At 44.6% G+C, this 20912-nt stretch overlaps 1 protein-coding gene across 8 annotated transcripts in view; it reads left to right on the plus strand.

Moving 5' to 3' along the window:
* The window catches only part of LOC143279658 (serine/threonine-protein kinase Sgk2-like), a 249841-nt gene that overhangs the window by 222735 nt on the left and 6194 nt on the right, over positions 1-20912 (plus strand). For all 8 annotated transcript variants that reach the window (XM_076583693.1, XM_076583695.1, XM_076583696.1 and 5 more), the window contains 7 exons: positions 5640-5745; positions 6595-6762; positions 7619-7731; positions 14581-14617; positions 15261-15347; positions 17299-17394; positions 18079-18186. In XM_076583693.1, the coding sequence (XP_076439808.1) occupies positions 5640-5745; positions 6595-6762; positions 7619-7731; positions 14581-14617; positions 15261-15347; positions 17299-17394; positions 18079-18186 (715 nt within the window). The remainder of the gene's footprint in view (positions 1-5639; positions 5746-6594; positions 6763-7618; positions 7732-14580; positions 14618-15260; positions 15348-17298; positions 17395-18078; positions 18187-20912) is intronic.

Here is a 20912-nt window from a genome sequence, read left to right on the forward strand (position 1 = left end):
ACACACACACAGAGGCGCGCGCGTTCACACACATATAATATACACGTCTCACATACAAACACATACACACGCGCCTGCGCCCGTGCACAAGCACGTACACAAACGCATTCGCTAGCATTCACATACATGCATTAACACTGATGCGCGCGCGCGCGCACCACACACACACAACGCACACCCAAACCCACCCACCCCCTTCCCCCTCCCACACATTCACTCACACCGGGCCCTATGTAGAAAAAAACTCGGTCAGTTGACCTGTTCGTGACCTGTTTGTGGTCTGTAAAATGAAAGAGAAACATGATGTGCTTATGACTCCGGGTTTGACGTCTGGCCGTGGCCGTGCAAGGAAGGTTGCTGTGACATTTTGAAAGGTCGTTCCCTACATGTCACGCTCGCTCTTTCTCTCTCTGGCTCTGTGTCTGTCACTGTTTGTCTGCCCTCCCTCCCCCACCCCCCTCTCTCTCTCTCAGTATGTGTGTGTGTGTTTGTCTGTCAGTCTGTCTTAGTCTCTCGCTCTGCTTCCATGTGGCTCCCTCTCCATGTATCGCACACTCAGTATCTCTGTCTCTTTCTCTCTCCAACATTGTATCACACACTCACATCATCTCTCTGTCTCCACGTCTCTGTTTGTCTCAGTCTCTGTCTCTCCCTCTCTCTCTAACAAACGCACATGTGCACAGATACATGTGCGCGCGCACTGGGACCAATGACCGCCGTTTTTGTTGACTTTTTTCCCAGCAGAGTGACGATTACGATGATGTCAGAGTTAGTGTATAGCTAGTTCAACGACCAGGGGAGGGTTGTGGGGCTGGAGGGGGGCGTGACCTGATCTAAATACTGATCCCTTGTTATTTTGTTTTGCAGCACTGGAATACGTTATCTGTGTGTGTGACCGGGAGAGGGGGGGGGTGATGGATTTTTTTTTTTTTTGAAGTGGGAGTGTTGTAAGGGGTACGGTTGGTGTGATAATCTGGAGTTCACTGACCGCCTTTGAAGTCACCCCCTCACGAAGACGGTGAACGTATGATTTTGTGTGTGTGTGTGCGGGTGTGTGTGTGTGTGCGGGTGTGTGTGTGTGTGTGTGTGTGTGTGCGGGTGTGTGTGTGTGTGTGCGCGCGGGCCCTTCCCTTGTGTCTATTGCTGTTATTGGTGATGTCCTATAATTTTCTTTGTCGCGTGAGAGGTGGGACGGGGTTGGTCAGCACAGGAGGAGAGAGAGGGAGCGTTGGGGGTGGTGGGGGGGGAGGGTATGGTGAAGAGAACACACACACACACACACACTATCCAGACTGAAAATGTTTACTAATGGTTACAGTACTTTCATCGCCGTAAAGGTGTCACACAAACATTTCTCCTTTTCTTTTAAGTGTTTGACAAACTGATGTTATTTATAAATACAACCCGCTTTCGTTTCAGCTGCATCATGCTCACACAGACTTTTGCCACCACCTTTTATTATTTCGTTTGTTTTGTTCATGTGTGTTTCCAAGGTTTTTTTCTTACTTCTAATGTCAGCTACATTGAGCAATAGGCCTTCAGATGATATGGCATGTGGTGTCTTGTAAGTAGTGACGTTTTCCTGTGATGGGTGTTTTGTGTGTGTGTGTGTGTGTGGTGTGTGTGTGTGTGTGTGTGTGATGTTTTTAGACAAAACAGAGCATTGTTGACGCCTGTCCAGTACAATCTGCTGTCTTATGGTTGACGTGTGCTGTTTTGAATTAATGTCGTTGGCGAGCGAAGATCCGGTTCTTGTTCCAAGTTGGTACCGTGTGGGTTGTCACTGTGTGTGTGTGTGTGTGTGTGTGTGCGCGCGTGTGCATGCGTGTGTGTGCGTGCGTGCGTGGTTAGGGAGAGAAGGTGAATGTGGACGTGCGTCAAAGAAAAAAAGAAAAAGAAAAGTGAGATCCCCCCGTCCCCCCTACATCCCGAAAAAAAGGTTAATTAAACACAACGTAATACAACAACAACAGCAACAAAAATAACACAAAGTGACAAATATATGACATCTTAGAGAAAAAAAGAAAAGAAAAAGAAAACAAAGTTTGGCGGACGGGTTATTAATCATGATTCCTAAAAAGAAACCAGAAAAAAACACGTTGGTGAGACCCGGTGAGAGATACTGAACATGCACACTCCAAGCCTGACACACACACCCACACCCACACCCACACGACTCGTGAGTGCAGCAGGATGTGAGAGGTGGGTAAGTGATGAGAAATAAGGGGTGAGAGGGGATGGGGGTGGGGGGTAAGTGATGAGAAATAAGGGGTGAGAGTCAGGGGATGGGGGTGGGGGGTAGGTGATGAGAAATAAGGGGTGAGAGTCAGGGGTTGGGGGTGGGGGGTAAGTGATGAGAAATAAGTGTGAGAGTCAGGGGAGGGGGGTGGTGGGTAAGTGATGAGAAATAAGGGGTGAGAGGGGATGGGGGTGGGGGGTCAGTGATGAGAAATAAGGGGTGAGAGTCAGGGGATGGGGGTTGGGGGTAGGTGATGAGAAATAAGGGGTGAGAGTCAGGGGATGGGGGTGGGGGGTAAGTGATGAGAAATAAGGGGTGAGAGTCAGGGGATGGGGGTGGTGGGTAAGTGATGAGAAATAAGTGTGAGAGTCAGGGGAGGGGGGTGGTGGGTAAGTGATGAGAAATAAGGGGTGAGAGGGGATGGGGGTGGGGGGTAAGTGATGAGAAATAAGGGGTGAGAGGGGATGGGGGTGGGGGGTAAGTGATGAGAAATAAGGGATGGGGGTGGTGGGTAAGTGATGAGAAATAAGGGGTGAGAGGGGATGGGGGTGGGGGGTAAGTGATGAGAAATAAGGGGTGAGAGTGGGGGGTCAGTGATGAGAAATAAGGGATGAGAGTGGGGGGTAAGTGATGAGAAATAAGGGGTGAGAGTGGGGGGTCAGTGATGAGAAATAAGGGATGAGAGTGGGGGGTCAGTGATGAGAAATAAGGGGTGAGAGTGGGGGGTCAGTGATGAGAAATAAGGGGTGAGAGTGGGGGGTCAGTGATGAGAAATAAGGGATGAGAGTGGGGGGTCAGTGATGAGAAATAAGGGATGAGAGTGGGGGGTCAGTGATGAGAAATAAGGGATGAGAGTGGGGGGTCAGTGATGAGAAATAAGGGGTGAGAGTGGGGGGTCAGTGATGAGAAATAAGGGGTGAGAGTCAGGGGATGGGGGTGGGGGGTAGTGGCTAAATCAGGCAAGCACCTGAAGCTTTTTGTTGTAAGTCTCCAATCATCTCAGCTTAGATTGAACTGTACCATCAAGGGCATTTGACAGTTCAAACAAGTGCAATGGATAAAAAAGAAAAAGAAAAAAAAGTTTGAGATTGACAAGTGCACATAGAAAAAGAAGCACATTGCACCATGCGCCTGTGCGCACGTGTGATATATCTATTGTGTGTATATATATATATATATATATATATATATATATATTTGTATTTTGTTTTTGTATTTCTTTTTATCACAAGAAATTTCTGTGTGTGAGATTTGGGCTGCTCTCCCCAGGGAGAGCGTGTCGCTACACTACAGCGCCACCCTTTTTTTTTTCTTTTTTTTTTCCAGCATGCAGTTTTATTTGTTTTTCCTATCAAAGTGAATTTTTCTACAGAATTTTGCCAGGAACAACCCATTTGTTGCCATGGGTTCTTTGACGTGCGCTAAGTGCATGCTGCACACGGGACCTCGGTTTATTGTCTCATCCGAATGACTAGCGTCCAGACCACCATTCAATGTCTAGTGGAGAGAAAAAATCGGCGGCTGAGCCGTGATTCAAACCAGCACGCTTAGATTCTCTCACTTCCTGGGTAGACGCGTTACCTCCATACCATCACTCCAGAGAGAGAGGGAGAGTGAGAGAGTCAGTCAGCGTATTTTGTGTCTGGAGGATGGATATTCAAGCGTATATGCATGTGTTCAAGTGTCAGTGTTTACGCTTGCTGTGTGCATCTGCATATGTATGATAAATATGTTGTTTTTCTGTGTGTGCGTGCATGCCCCTCCTGTCTGGGAAGTGGGAGGATATATGCTGATGGGTGTGTCTGACACATTCCTTACAGTGAGAAACACTCACACACACACACACACACACACACACACCACGCACAGACAGGAAAAAACAACATAAAACAATTCAGTGTGGGTCATTTTGACAGGCCTCACGTGCAGTGGGAGTAAACAGTGGGAACAACATTTCACAGCTGACACATGCCGGGGATGACCACGCTGCTGAAAACAGTGACAGTGGCCACGTTGTCCCATTACGTGAATTCGGGCAGTGGTTCCTCACTCTCTGCCCCCCCTCCCCCACTTCCCCCATCTCCTCATCCCTCCCTCTGCACCTCCGCAGCCCTTACCACCCCCACCCCCTCCACCCTCAATCAAACACTTGTGCAGTCTGTGACTTTGGTTTTTGCTCATCTCAGTCTTCATGTTTGTTACATTTCTTGTGTGCGTCGTTGCATAATGATGCAGTTTATTTTCATGTTTTCAATGCAACTGACTCAAAACAAGGTTGTTGTTTTTTTTTTAATGTGGTACATTTTCGTCTCTTGACCAAAACTTCTTCCTGGGGCCAAGAACAGGGTTTTTTTTCCTTCTTTATTTTCTGCGTAATGGATATAGAAAGAAGCCAAGTGAAAGGGCTTGTTCTTGTCTTTTATCTATTTGTCTCAGTCATTTTGGCTTTTGCAAGGATGGTTGATTGATTGATTGTGTGTGTGTGTGTGTGTGTGTGTGTGTGTGTGTGTATGTGTGTGAGTGTGTGTATGTGTGTGTGTGTGTGTATGTGTGTGAGTGCGTGTGTGTGTGTGTGTGTGTGTGTGAGTGAGTGAGTGTGTGTGTGTGTGTGTGTGTGTGTGTGTGTGCGCGCGCGCCCGCACCAGTGCATGCACACATGTGCATTTGTTTAACCCCCCCCCCCCCCGAGTGATGTAGAAAAACTGGAAAGTGGGCAGGGTTTGACCTGGGCGTGGCTGTGTTTGGGGGATTCAGGATAATTGGCATGTGAGTAAGGCTCTTACTCTGAAAGGGCATGACCAGCAAAAACAACACCAAAAACTCATCATATTGTACTGCATTGACATATTGACATGAACTTCCCAGCATCATGAAATTGTTGCAATCTGTGAGTTAAAGGTCAAGAGAGTAAGATATGATAGAAAAAAAAGTTTCATCGATACAATGGAGCTTGCATGCAAACCTCATCCATCTTGATAGTCACTGGCCATGGTCAAGTCAGAAACGGCATTGAAAGTAAGTGAAGGGTTAAAAAGTGAAGGCCGCAACATGACAAAGTGGAAAAAAAAGGCACAGAAACAGGTTTAACCTTGCATCCAGTGTCGGTCAGACATGATTCAGTGATTGCTTTGGGCTGGCTACATGAAGATCCTGTTCCGAGAGGCTTGATCAGGGCATTCAGTTTATGTGAAGATCAGGCATCTGATTTCTCTCTCTCTCTCTCTCTCTCTATATATATATATATATATTTTTTTTTTTTTTTTTTTTTTTTTTTTTTTTTTTAAAGCAGATGTGGTGTAGCATGTATGGATCAGTTCACACTTTGACACCTCCTTGGAACTGAAAACTGAGGAAAAAAACTAAACCAAAAAAACTGATGGTGACTGTGTGTGTGTTTCAGTGTACGGCCCAGTGACTTTGAGTTCCTCAAGGTGATCGGCAAAGGGAGCTTTGGGAAAGTGCTGTTGGCTCGCCACCGCTCAGAGAAGCAGGTGTATGCTGTCAAGGTAAACAACAACAACAACAACAACAAAAAAAGCAAACAAAAGATCAAACACCTGAGCATTCTTCACAATGTAGCTATTATGTGTGTGTAGGAGAATATTGTTGGGTAGTCGGTGTCATTTTGCGTCAGGTTTTATACTGGCAAAAGCTTGAAAACCTTGGAAGCAAAAAGAAAATGTTTCTTCGGACGACAGTAATATGTGTGAATGAGAGTACTGTGGTGATTGTTATCTTTTTGGGTACAGTTTCAGACAAAATTGTGAATGTTATGAAAGAAGCCTGTTTTGTTGTGAAGTGTTGACTTACAGGTGCTGCAGACACATAGAACAGTGGTTTGACATGAAGTGCTGACTTACAGGTGCTGCAGACACATAGAACAGTGGTTTGACATGAAGTGCTGGGTGCTGCAGACACACAGAACAGTGGTTTGACATGAAGTGCTGACTTACAGGTGCTGCAGACACATAGAACAGTGGTTTGACATGAAGTGCTGACTTACAGGTGCTGCAGACACATAGAACAGTGGTTTGACATGAAGTGCTGACTTACAGGTGCTGCAGACACATAGAACAGTGGTTTGACATAAAGTGCTGACTTACAGGTGCTGCAGACACATAGAACAGTGGTTTGACATGAAGTGCTGACTTACAGGTGCTGCAGACACATAGAACAGTGGTTTGACATGAAGTGCTGAATTACAGGTGCTGCAGACACATAGAACAGTGGTTTGACATGAAGTGCTGACTTACAGGTGCTGCAGACACATAGAACAGTGGTTTGACATGAAGTGCTGACTTACAGGTGCTGCAGACACATAGAACAGTGGTTTGACATGAAGTGCTGACTTACAGGTGCTGCAGAAGGCAGCGATCATGAAGCGCAATGAAGCAAAGCACATCATGTCGGAGAGGAACGTGCTTCTGAAGAACGTACAACACCCGTTCCTGGTGGGACTGCACTACAGCTTCCAGACCGCTGACAAGCTGTACTTTGTTCTTGACTACGTCAATGGGGGAGAGGTCAGGGCCAGTCTGTGTGTGTCAGTGTGTGTGTGGGGGGGTGGGGGAGTGTTTGTGTGTGTGATTGTGTGTGTGTCAGTATGTGTGTCGGGTGTGTGGGGGGTGGGGGAGTGTTTGTGTGTGTGATTGTGTGTGTGTCAGTATGTGTGTCGGGTGTGGGGGGTCGGGGAGTGTTTGTGTGTGTGATTGTGTGTGTGTCAGTATGTGTGTCGGGTGTGAGGGGGTGGGGGCGGTGGGGGAGTGTTTGTGATTGTGTGTGCATGTATGTTTGTTAGTGTGTGTGTGGAATTGTTTGGATGGGGCAGGGGTAAATGCATGTTTTCGCCTGTTATTTGAATGTGGGCGCGCACACATACACGTGTGTGTGTGCGTGTGTGTGTGTGGGTGTGTGTGCGTGTGTGTGTGTGTGAGTATTTTGTGAGAGAGCATACAAGAGAGAGCGGTTGAGTAAGTGCATGTGTGTGGGGGGAGAGAGAAAGAGAGACCGAGAGTATATGTGTGCTGAAAGAGGTGTGTGTGTTTGTGGGAGTGTGTGTGTGCCTGTGTGCGTATTTGAATGCATGTGTACATGCGTGTTGTAACAGAAAACAGAAAGCTCACAGTAACAGACAGAAGTGAACCTGATGAAAGTATCAATAAATATTTAAAAGATTGTATCATCCAACGATTAATGCATTATTATCAATTCTGAGCGATTCGTTTTTTATACACTAACCAATATTGATATGGAAGTATATATACCCTATCAAAGCATTGATCAAATATTCACAGAATTTATCCACTAAGCACAATTATTCTTTCTGGACATTTCATTTCTTTAATCACTGATATCGCTTTTTTCCCACTTATTTTTCAGCTGTTCTTCCACTTGCAACGAGAACGATACTTCCCAGAACAACGGGCGAAATTCTATGCAGCTGAGATGGCCAGTGCGATTGGTTACCTGCACTCACAGAACATCATTTACAGGTAAATTGATCCCTCCATTCTGGTGTGAAGCACAGGTATTTCTCTGTGTGTGTGTGTCCCTGGTTGAGCCAGCCTGTCAGTCAGTCGGTCTTAGTGCTGAACACTGGGCAGAGAGGTGCAGGATAGGGGTGGGTAAGGAAGACACTGTGGGCAGAGAGGTGCCGGATAGGGGTGGGTAAGGAAGACACTGTGGGCAGAGAGGTGCAGGATAGGGGTGGGTAAGGAAGACACTGTGGGCAGAGAGGTGCCGGATAGGGGTGGGTAAGGAAGACGCACATGTTCAGGTCCTTGTGTTGTAGGTATTTTGGAACAAGTGCTGTCTGTAGAGAGTTGGTAGGGTCTGGAAAAGAAAGAGTGTTTGAGTTGTTGGAGTTTGTGTCTGGATTCTGTCTTGTGAAGGGAAGGACTGCAGTTATGACTGCTTTGAAGGCATGAGTGGTGTTTTAGTGGTTGTGTGTGTGTGTGTGAGAGAGAGAGAGAGAGAGAGATAGAGATAGAAAGAGTCTGTGTGTGTGCATGTGATGGTGTGTGTATGTGTGTGTGCATGTGTGCGTATGTGTAATCATATGAATAGAAACAAATTAATGAAGGAGGAACAAAATGGCTAACATGAGCATCATTGAGAGATCTTTAAACACTCCCCTCCACTCCTAACCACCACCATCCCATCCCAAGCAGAAATCAGTTTTTGAGGTTACAAGCTAAACAAAGACTGCTTTTGACACTTCTCCAAACTTCGTGTGGAAAACAAAGACAGGGCTTGGGATTATTTTTCTGTCTATCTGTCTGTCTATCTGCCTCTCTGTCTCTCTCTCTGTGTCTCTCCATATATGTATATATATATATATTTTTTTTTTTCAATAGGAAAAACAAAACAAACTGCATGCATGAAAAAATACAACAACAAAAAAAAAGAAAGAAAAAAAAGGTGGCACTGTAGTGTAGCAATGCGCTCTCCCTGGGGAGAGCAGCCCAAATTTCACACAGAGAAATCTGTCGTGATAAAAAGAGAAATACAAATACAAACACAAATATATGTATGTATGTATATATATATATATATATATATATATATATATAGATAGATAGATAGATAGATAGATAGATAGATAAAGATACACATACCCCTCTTCATCCTTGTAATGACCTATGATAAAATCAATGTTTGTTTTATGAAAGAATGATAATGTACTTTGGGGATGATTAAACAACAGATCCTTTAAAGTGCACTTAGAAATTGGATATTACAAAAGAACTTTTTGTTGTTTCAATTTTTTTGTAATGAAATCTTTCTCGTAATTTTTTTAATTCTTTTTAGAGAACAAACACATTTATGATATGGGACAGTTTTTTCACAGTCTTTTTTTTTTCTTTAGCTTTAATCCTATTACTCTTATGTCTAGACATTTTTGAGTTTATTGCTGAATCCACTTTTCGCCTATGGCTGGAGAGTATGGCACATAAAAACAACAGTGATTTTGTTGAGGCCCATTCCTGTGTCTCACAACGCCCATTTCTGTGTCTCTTCTGTGAAGGCAAATGTGTCTGAAATGTGATATATATTTTTTTGATTTCTTCCTGACAGGGGAGGATTATATGAATACAATTTATAGAGGTATATGAGTGCTTTTTGTCTCCTTCCATGGGAATAATGTTGTAAGCTGCTTGCTTGGGATGTCTTGGTGTGTGTGTCTGTGTCTGTGTATCTGTGTGAGGGAGGGTGTGTGGGGGGTGTATTTGTTTGCAGATTTCTCCCTCTCCTTCATTCTCTCACATATACACATACATGCACACACATGCACATGCACAAACACACACACACACTTCAGCAAAGCAACATAACAACATTTTATTTATCTGTTTTTCATCACCTGTAAACTCCCAGCATCATTGCTGAGCTGTACGCACCGAAGGGCAGATTATCTGTCCACATAAAAATGCAAATGGCTGTGTGATTCACCCCTTCAGCCATGATGATGCAGTGTGGGAAGACAGGAGGAGGTTTCAAAATGTCTCTGTCATCCTTCCTCACCTCTAAGAAATATTATTAGTTTAACCCTTTGACTGCTGTAGACAAGTGTGCTCATCATTGAAGGGCTGTCCCCTCACAGATAAAACAGCTCACAGGTCAGGGTGTCAGTGAATGGCTGCCCACCCACCCCCCCCACACACACTGAGATAAAACAGCTCACAGGTCAGGGTGTCAGTGAAGGGCTGTCCCATCACTGAGATAAAACAGCTTACAGGTCAGGGTGTCAGTGAAGGGCTGTCCCATCACTGAGATAAAACAGCTTACAGGTCAGGGTGTCAGTGAAGGGCTGTCCCATCACTGAGATAAAACAGCTTACAGGTCAGGGTGTCGGTGAAGGGCTGTCCTATCACTGAGATAAAACAGCTCACATATCAGGGTATCAGTGAAGGGCTGTCCCATCACTGAGATAAAACAGCTCACAGGTCAAAGTGTCAGTGAAGGGCTGTCATATCACTGAGATAAAACAGCTCACAGGTCAAAGTGTCAGTGAAGGGCTGTCCTATCACTGAGATAAAACAGCTCACAGGTCAAAGTGTCAGTCAGCATTCTGCGTTTGGACTTCTTCCTCCAGGAGGAACCATTGTACAGCTGATAAGGTGTTGGGTTTCTGATCCGTTGGTCTGGGTTCGATCCCCCGTTTCCACCTGGTGTTATGTCCTGGGAAAGGCACTTTGCTCTGATTTTCCTGACTCTACCTTGGTGTGAATGTGTACCTGACTTTGGGAAGTTTAAAACATCAGAAAGAACTGACAGGGCCCTGCCTTCCAATGCCCAGCCCTGGACACAGTGGATGTGAACTCGCTGCCTTCCAATGCCCAGCCCAGGACACAGTGGATGTGAACTCACTGCCTTCCAATGCCCAGCCCTGGACACAGTGGATGTGAACTCGCTGCCTTCCAATGCCCAGCCCAGGACACAGTGGATGTGAACTCACTGCCTTCCAATGCCCAGCCCTGGACACAGTGGATGTGAACTCACTGCCTTCCAATGCCCAGCCCTGGACACAGTGGATGTGAACTCACAGCCTTCCTATGCCCAGCCCTGGACACAGTAGATATGAACTCACTGCCTTCCTATGCCCAGCCCTGGACACAGTGGATGTGAACTCACTGTCTTCCAGCAGTGAAGGGGGTTAAACCATCACATTCCTGGCTGCGACAGGAGTGTGCAGATATGCAGGGGGAAGTAACTCACCTTGCTAACAATGAAGTGTCCTTGTCAAACAGTTGACAGATGCTTGAGACAGACATTACATAATTGTTCTTTCTTTCATTTCATGGTCGTCACAGGTGAAAACTGCGGAAACATGAATCAGAAAAGCAGTATGGTGAAAAGAAAGTCCGCCAGGCCATGATATATTTCATTGTAATATTTTAAAACTTTTTTTTCCACAACAGATTGCCCTTTGTTTATGTGAATTGTGATGCTTTCTTTGGGAAGAGTGTGTTAAGACAGTGCAGTGTCACCCATTTTTTTCTTTCTGTTTTCCCGTCTACAAGTATATTTGTTTTACTGTCAAAGTAATTTTTTTTAACATAATTATACCAGGTATAACCCTTTTGCTGCCGTGGGTTCTTTTTCATGCACGAAATGCATGATGTACATGGGAACTCGGTTGATTGTTTCACCTGAAAACCACCACAGAGACCACCAAGGTCAAGGTCCAATGAATGTCGGGAGGATGGTGGGATTGGGTGAACGTGGTGGGGAGTGCGGGGCAGGGTGGGGGCGGGGGGGGGGGGGGGGGGGCGGTAAAAATTGTGGTTGGTACATTGGACTGGAACCAGTGGACCACCACTTGGCCACCGCGCCACCTGTGTCTGTTTCATGGCGATGGCAAGTGACAGTGACAGAAAGCTGAGTCAGGGAGGCAGGACATGAAGAAAGTCAGCATGCCAGGCTGTCAGAATGTATTGCTAAGATGCTGGCACACAGGCTGGCAATGTGCATGCTGTGTGGGATACTGATAAACAAGATGTAACATTAGACAAATGAAGCCTGCAACCTACTGACCTTATTTCTGCTGAAAGAGTGATGTCACCAGTTTTTCATGCATGTCAGTCTGTCTGTCTGTCACATTTTCTCTCTGTTACATACACACACACACATGCACACATGTATGCACATTCGCACGCATGCATGCACACGCACATGCACACATACACGTCTGTATGCAATCACACACTCACATAGATGCACTGATATGATAGTCAGTCGTGTCCGACTATGACCATCAGAACAGCAGAGGAGGCAAATGCTGTTCCGACTATTTGGGCTAGAATTTGTTTATAGTGGAGAGTGTCTTGCCCAAGTACATCCCCACTCTCTCGGCCAAGAGGGTTTTAGGACAGTCGGCGTTGGGATGGTTCCCAAAGACCAACTAGCCCACAAGGCTGCAGCACTAAGAGCCAGTGCAATTTTGCCTCCTAGTTTGAGAGTCATAGTCCTTCACAAAAGACTAAGCTGTAAATGGTTTCCCATTGACTGGAGAAACCATTGATAATACAGCTCTCACTTTGCTGTTGGCCCAAATGTAAACTTATGTCAATCTGTGATATAAGCTGAGTGTTGGGGCTAGATGCACTAATACCCACCCATACACACACACACACACACACACACACACACACACACACACACACACACACACACACACACACACACACACACACACACACACACACACACACACACACACACACACACACACACACACACACACACACACACACACACACACACACACACACACACACACACACACACACACACACACACACACACACACACACACACACACACACACACACACACACACACACACACACACACACACACACACACACACACACACACACACACACACACACACACACACACACACACACACACACACACACACACACACACACACACACACACACACACACACACACACACACACACACACACACACACACACACACACACACACACACACACACACACACACACACACACACACACACACACACACACACACACACACACACACACACACACACACACACACACACACACACACACACACACACACACACACACACACACACACACACACACACACACACACACACACACACACACACACACACACACACACACACACACACACACACACACACACACACACACACACACACACACACACACACACACACACACACACACACACACACACACACACACACACACACACACACACACACACACACACACACACACACACACACACACACACACACACACACACACACACACACACACACACACACACACACACACACACACACACACACACACACACACACACACACACACACACACACACACACACACACACACACACACACACACACACACACACACACACACACACACACACACACACACACACACACACACACACACACACACACACACACACACACACACACACACACACACACACACACACACACACACACACACACACACACACACACACACACACACACACACACACACACACACACACACACACACACACACACACACACACACACACACACACACACACACACACACACACACACACACACACACACACACACACACACACACACACACACACACACACACACACACACACACACACACACACACACACACACACACACACACACACACACACACACACACACACACACACACACACACACACACACACACACACACACACATTTCAGAGAACAGACAGGCAGACACAGAGTAAGGAGAAGAGGCAGAATAAATAAGATAATGTAACTCCTTGTGGTGTTGACCAAAAAGCGGAGCCTATTCAGGCATGAGGGAGGAGGGAGAGGAAAGCCTATTCAGGCATGAGGGAGGAGGGAGGAGGGAGAGGAAAGCCTATTCAGGCATGAGGGAGGAGGGAGAGGAAAGCCTATTCAGGCATGAGGGAGGAGGGAGGAGGGAGAGGAAAGCCTATTCAGGCATGAGGGAGGAGGGAGAGGAAAGCCTAATGAGGCATGAGGGAGGAGGGAGAGGAAAGCCTATTGAGGCATGAGGGAGAGGAAAGCCTATTCAGGCATGAGGGAGGAGGGAGAGGAAAGCCTATTCAGGCATGAGGGAGGAGGGAGAGGAAGAGTGAGAGAGGGAAATAGTGCAGTTCAGTTCATTGCCGTTTACACACCAGCAGCTAGTTACTGAGTTTCTTTCTTTTTTTTCCATCTTAGCCAGAATGTTTTCTAACTCTGCCAAACACAAGAAAAGAAAGAACTACCAGTCATCTCCGCCTGACCCAGAAAAAACAATATGGTTGTCTATAAGGTGGGACCACAAAAAAGTTCCTTCATATAAAAGGCGACTCGTGGATGCAAGACTGGTGGGATTGACAAGCCATGAGTGCAGAAAGACAGGAAGAGAGAGAGAGGGGAGAGCACAGACAGAAAGAAAGAAAGGAAATCTCCCACCACAACACACTCTTCAGGGACATTACTTTGTGTGTGTGTAGTTTTTTTTCTCCACAGATTTCAGCATTCTGGGACACTTAAATGTGTTTCTTTAAATAGGGAAGGTTTTGGAGCTGTAGAAAGCTGAAGATATTTTCTGAAATTGAAGGAATGATTAAGTTTTCAAACATGAGTGGAAAGAATATCTTTCTTTCTTTCTCTATTTTATATTCTTTGTAGATATGAACTTACTGACAGCTTTTAATCCAAAAAACCAAAAAAGAAACAAAAACAAAAACTCTTGATTCATAACATTTATTTGTTTTTATGAATATTTTGTTACAGAGATCTCAAGCCAGAAAATATATTGCTGGATTCCAAAGTGAGTATGTGAGATAGAAGTGTGTGTGTGTTTGTGTATATGTGTGTGTGTAACTGTGTCTGTATATGTGTGTATGTGTGTGTGACAGTGTATGTGCATGTGTGTGAGTGTATGTGAGTGTGTGTGTGCGTGTGCGTGCGTGCGTGTGTCTTCAGTTTAACATCTTCCACTTTAAGTGATATTATATGTGTGTGTGACATTGTATGTGCGTGTATGTATGTGGTGGGGTCTATACCAACCTGACAACATATTGTGAAACTGTAGTACAGGCAGACTTGGGGTAAAATGTGTGTGTGTTTGTGTCAGAGAGAGAGGGGGGGAGGGAGCGAGAGAGAGATAGACTAACAGAGAATGAGAGAGAGAGAGAAACAGAAAGAGAGGGGGTGGGGGCAGAGGGAAAGACAGAAAAAGAGAACTGAACACTGGTACACCCAAACTCCAGCTGCACTGTAACAAAGGTACCTCCATTGTCATTTCCAACAAACACAGTCCCTTAAGACAGACCAGTGGTCTGAAACATTGGACACCTTGTAAAGTGAGTCTTATTTTACAACGCACAAATCTTATAGACTTTCTCCATTTGGTGCACTGTAACTCAGTGTTATGTATATATGTTTATATGTAAGCACATGTCCTTGTTCAGGGCCATGTGGTGCTGACAGACTTTGGGCTGTGCAAGGAGGGCATCACAGCAGAAAAGACCACCTCCACCTTCTGTGGCACGCCAGAGGTCAGTCATAGCTGTGGCTCTAAAGCCTCAGCTCAAGCCTCAGCTCTGTCTGTGACTTATCAACATCCCACCTATCCAAATACTTCTGATTACTGGGTTTGCAAACTGCATGCGTGTAGTTTATCTGATCAGTAATAGAATAATCAGAGAGTCTTTTGCTAAAACTTTCAGATGTGTCCCAGAGATTTTTGAAAGTGTAGACGATGCTGTTTTAAAACAGGTGATAGTGAGCTCCTGAGGTTAGCGACTGTGTTGCTGATACGATGTTCACGCTTCTTGGCATTGAAACGCTGAATATGTACTTGTCCCTTGTGGTTCCTCGTTTTATTATACATAGGTAATGAAAAGAATGACCCAAAATAATAAGTAATTATTGTCTCCTGATCTGTTAAGTGGTTTTGTAGGTCTCTGAAAGGTCTCTTATATACTGAATATACCCTGACCTCTTTCTTAGTTGAAACTCCTGCTTGAAAGTGTTTGAAATAAGGGAAACAACTGCAGCTTATTTCAGACTGTTTGAACATTTTGACCAGCTGACGGGTACACTTGTCAGTGAAGGGCTGTTACATCACTAAGACCACTTGCATGCAAGTGTGCTCATAATTAAGAACCACATTACTGTATTGTGCATGTGGTCATCAGTCAGTGGCATTGCTCGGCACACAGTAAGTGTGTCTATGTATTTAAGAACCACATTGCTGTATTGTGCATGTGGTCATTGATCAGTTGGATTGCTCGGCACACAGTAAGTGTGTCTATGTATTTAAGAACCACATTGCTGTATTGTGCATGTGGTCATTGATCAGTTGGATTGCTCGGCACACAGTAAGTGTGTCTATGTATTTAAGAATCACATTGCTGTATTGTGCATGTGGTCATTGATCAGTGGCATTGCTCAGCACACAGTAAGTGTGTCTATGTATTTAAGAATCACATTGCTGTATTGTGCATGTGGTCATCGATTAGTGGCATTGCTCAGCACACAGTAAGTGTGTCTATGTATTTAAGAACCACATTACTGTATTGTGCATGTGGTCATCGATTAGTGGCATTGCTCAGCACACAGTAAGTGTGTCTATGTATTTAAGAACCACATTACTGTATTGTGCATGTGGTCATCGATTAGTGGCATTGCTCAGCACACAGTAAGTGTGTCTATGTATTTAAGAACCACATTACTGTATTGTGCATGTGGTCATTGATCAGTGCGATTGCTCAGCACACAGTAAGTGTGTCTATGTATTTAAGAACCACATTGCTGTATTGTGCATGTGGTCATTGATCAGTTGGATTGCTCGGCACACAGTAAGTGTGTCTATGTATTTAAGAACCACATTACTGTATTGTGCATGTGGTCATTGATCAGTGGCATTGCTCAGCACACAGTAAGTGTGTCTATGTATTTAAGAACCACATTACTGTATTGTGCATGTGGTCAGAAAGAGAGAGAAAGTTATTTATTCATTCACATGGATAAGAGATAGAAAGAGAGAGAAAGTTATTCATTCATTCACACGGACAAGAGATAGAAAGAGAGAGAAAGTAAACTGTACAGAGAAACGAGTGTGACTACATATTGTGTCAGTGTGCTGAAGTTTGATGTTTGTTGTTGGTTTGTAAATTATCATTATTCAGAAAAAAAAATGTTAGTTTCGATGTGTTTTATAGTTGTGTCATTTGACAGTGTTGGACTGAAATTGTGATTTAGTGAGCATGTGTTATTACTGTATCCTTCATACCTGGAAATGGGCAAAAGGATTGAATTTCTTTTAATCTTTGAACCTCTGTGTGTGTGTGTGTGTGTGTGTGTGTATGTGTGTGTGTGTGTCTCTGTGTGTCTGTGTGTCTGTGTGTGTGTGTGTGTCTGTGTCTGTGTGTGTGTGTCTGTGTGTGTTTGTGTGTGTGTGTGTGTGTGCGTGCATGTGTGTGTGTGTGTGTGTGTGTGTGACAGTACCTGGCACCTGAGGTCCTTCAGAAGCGGCCCTACGACAAGACAGTGGACTGGTGGTGCCTGGGAGCTGTGCTGTATGAAATGGTCTATGGCCTGGTCAGTACATGCACCTTGCCTTCCTCACTACATACACTTCCTACACCTTGTACAGGGCATTACGGACATGTTGCACACATACTGTTAGTTTTGTTACTTATATGGTATTATCACGGACATGTTACACACATACTACTAGTTTCATTACTTACACATTGTTATGAAGGACATGCTACACACATATTGTTAGTTTTGTTACATATACAGTGTTATCACAGACATGCTATACACATGCTACACATATATTGTTAGTTTTGTTACATATACAGTGTTATCAAGGACATGCTACACACATATTGTTAGTTTTGTTACACATACAGTGTTATCAAGGACATGCTACACACATATTGTTAGTTTTGTTACACATACAGTGTTATCAAGGACATGCTACACATATATTGTTAGTTTTGTTACATATACAGTGTTGTCAAGGACATGCTACATACATATTGTTAGTTTTGTTACATATACATTGTTATCAAGGACATGCTACACACATATTGTTAGTTTTGTTACATATATGGTGTTATCATGGACATGCTATCTGTGTAACACTCTGTCTGTGTCTGTGTTCGTGACTGTGTGTGTGCATGCCTGCGTGCATGTGTGTGTGGGTAATTCTGTCTATATAAATGATATCTGAGATCATTATGATTATTGACGTTGATGTGTTTGACATTTCAGCCACCATTTTACAGCCGAGACACAACCGAGATGTACAACAACATTGTGCACAAACCTCTGCGTCTTCGCACCAACATTTCTGTTGCAGGCCGCAACATTCTGGAGGAGGTAGGTTTGTATGGACGTGATGGGCGTGTTGTTGTGTATATAAATGCATCGTAATAGGCTGGGGATTCTCTGACACTGACATGAGGCAAACATTGTTGTGGTTATATTGTATTGTATTGTGTTGTATTGTATTAAGGTGTGTTACTGTTTGTGACAACAGACATCTGTGAGAAATTGAGGCTGTTCTCCCAGGAAAGAGCCCATGACCAAAGTGCAGCAGCACCTGTAAATATTTCTCTTATTTCTGTCGGCCAGTGTATTTGTTTTACTATCAAAGTATTGTATTGTTTTGTGTTGTATTGCCACATCTTGTGTTGCATTGTATTGCATTGTATTGTAAATATTGTATTATTCTTTTCTCACAACAAATTTCTCTTTGAAATTCCAGAGTAAATGACTAACAGTAGGAACCCCACCTTTTTTTTGCCTGCAAGTGCATTTGTTTTTCTGTCAAAGTGGATTTTTCTACATGATTTTGCTGGGGACATCCCTTTTGTTGCTGTGGGTTCTTGTAGGTGTGTCTGTCTTGACATCCCTTTTGTTGCTGTGGGTTCTTGTGGGTGTGTCTGTCTTGACACCCCTTTTGTTGCTGTGGGTTCTTGTAGGTGTGTCTGTCTTGACATCCCTTTTGTTGCTGTGGGTTCTTGTGGGTGTGTCTGTCTTGACACCCCTTTTGTTGCTGTGGGTTCTTGTAGGTGTGTCTGTCTTGATCCCCCTTTTGTTGCTGTGGGTTCTTGTAGGTGTGTCTGTCTTGACATCCCTTTTGTTGCTGTGGGTTCTTGTAGGTGTGTCTGTCTTGACATCCCTTTTGTTGCTGTGGGTTCTTGTAGGTGTGTCTGTCTTGACATCCCTTTTGTTGCTGTGGGTTCTTGTAGGTGTGTCTGTCTTGACATCCCTTTTGTTGCTGTGGGTTCTTGTAGGTGTGTCTGTCTTGACATCCCTTTTGTTGCTGTGGGTTCTTGTAGGTGTGTCTGTCTTGACATCCCTTTTGTTGCTGTGGGTTCTTGTAGGTGTGTCTGTCTTGACACCCCTTTTGTTGCTGTGGGTTCTTGTAGGTGTGTCTGTCTTGACACCCCTTTTGTTGCTGTGGGTTCTTGTAGGTGTGTCTGTCTTGACACCCCTTTTGTTGCTGTTTCTTTCATGTGCACTAAGTGTATGTTGCACTAAGGACCTCAGTTTATCATCTTGTCCAATAGTTAACAACATCACCTTGAGAGCTGCAGAAAAGTGAATTTAGGTTTTTAATGGACATCAGCACACCACCTTTTCTGGCTGTCCTAAACAACACCAGTTGTGTGTGTTTGTGCCTGCATTCTTGAGTGGAATGTTCAACATCAGTGTCAGGCAGTTGGCTTTCACAAAACACAGACATGCAGTCACTCAGACACTTGCTCATCAATACTGACTAGTGTCCCTCAACAATCTGTAGCTGTTGAATATGTTTTGTTGCCTTTGTTGTTGTTTTGTTGAACGTGCTTGATGTGAAACAGGTTTTGATGGCAGTCCATTGTGAAAATAGGTTCAGAGACCTCTCCACCACCACCCCTTCCACATGTTTTGATGGCAGTCCATTGTGAAAATAGGTTCAGAGACCTCTTCACCACCACCCCTTTCACAGGTTTTGATGGCAGTCCATTGTGAAAATAGGTTCAGACACCTCTCCACCACCACCCCTTCCACAGGTTTTGATGGCAGTCCATTGTGAAAATAGGTTCAGAGACCTCTTCACCACCACCCCTTCCACAGGTTTTGATGGCAGTCCATTGTGAAAATAGGTTCAGACACCTCTCCACCACCACCCCTTCCCCAGGTTTTGATGGCAGTCCATTGTGAAAATAGGTTCAGAGACCTCTCCACCACCACCCCTTCCCCCACCTCCCACCTTCTCCATAGAAAAAAAAAAAGAAAGAAGTTTGACAGACTCTCCACCACCACCCCGATTCTTCCACCATGCCATGATTCTTCTCCAAAAGGATTTTTGCTATTTCATTGACAGTTTTCTCCAAAAAGAGTCTGTTCCTAAAGGGTTAATGCAATGTTGTCATTCTTCCTGGGGGTGTGTGCATGTCATGGAATCAACCTTGGATGCTGTGAGACTGCTGTTTATGGATGAGCAGAGTTGTCATAGAATGACAAGGGAGGAAAAGCAATGTAGGGGGGCATCACTGTGATTACAGCTCTGAAGGTTCCGTCAGCCTGATTCAGGGGTCTGGCATGGAAGAGAGAGACCAGATGAGAGAGGGAAAGGGGGAGCAGGGAGAGACAGACAATAACAGTGACAATGAGAAAGTGCTGGCTTGCTTGTGGATAATTTGTGTGTGTAACGGGGAAGCTCGGAGAGAGAGAGAGAGAGAGAGAGCAATTGAACAAACGAACAAGTGAAATACAATAAACACGATGAGACTCAGAGAGAGATAGAGAGAGAGAGCAATTGAACGAACAAACAAGGGAAATACAATAAACACGATGAGACTCCGAGAGAGAGAGAGAGAGAGAGAGAGAACAATTGAACGAACAAACAAGCGAAATACAATAAACACGATGAGACTCCGAGAGAGAGAGAGAGAGAGAACAATTGAACGAACAAACAAGCGAAATACAATAAACACGATGAGACCGAGAGAGAGAGCGAGAGAGAGAGAACAATTGAACAAACAAACAAGCGAAATACAATAAACACGATGAGACTCCGAGAGAGAGCGAGAGAGAGAGAACAATTGAACAAA

The sequence above is a fragment of the Babylonia areolata genome, chromosome 3 (assembly GCF_041734735.1).
Source record: "Babylonia areolata isolate BAREFJ2019XMU chromosome 3, ASM4173473v1, whole genome shotgun sequence".
NCBI lineage: Eukaryota > Metazoa > Mollusca > Gastropoda > Neogastropoda > Buccinidae > Babylonia > Babylonia areolata.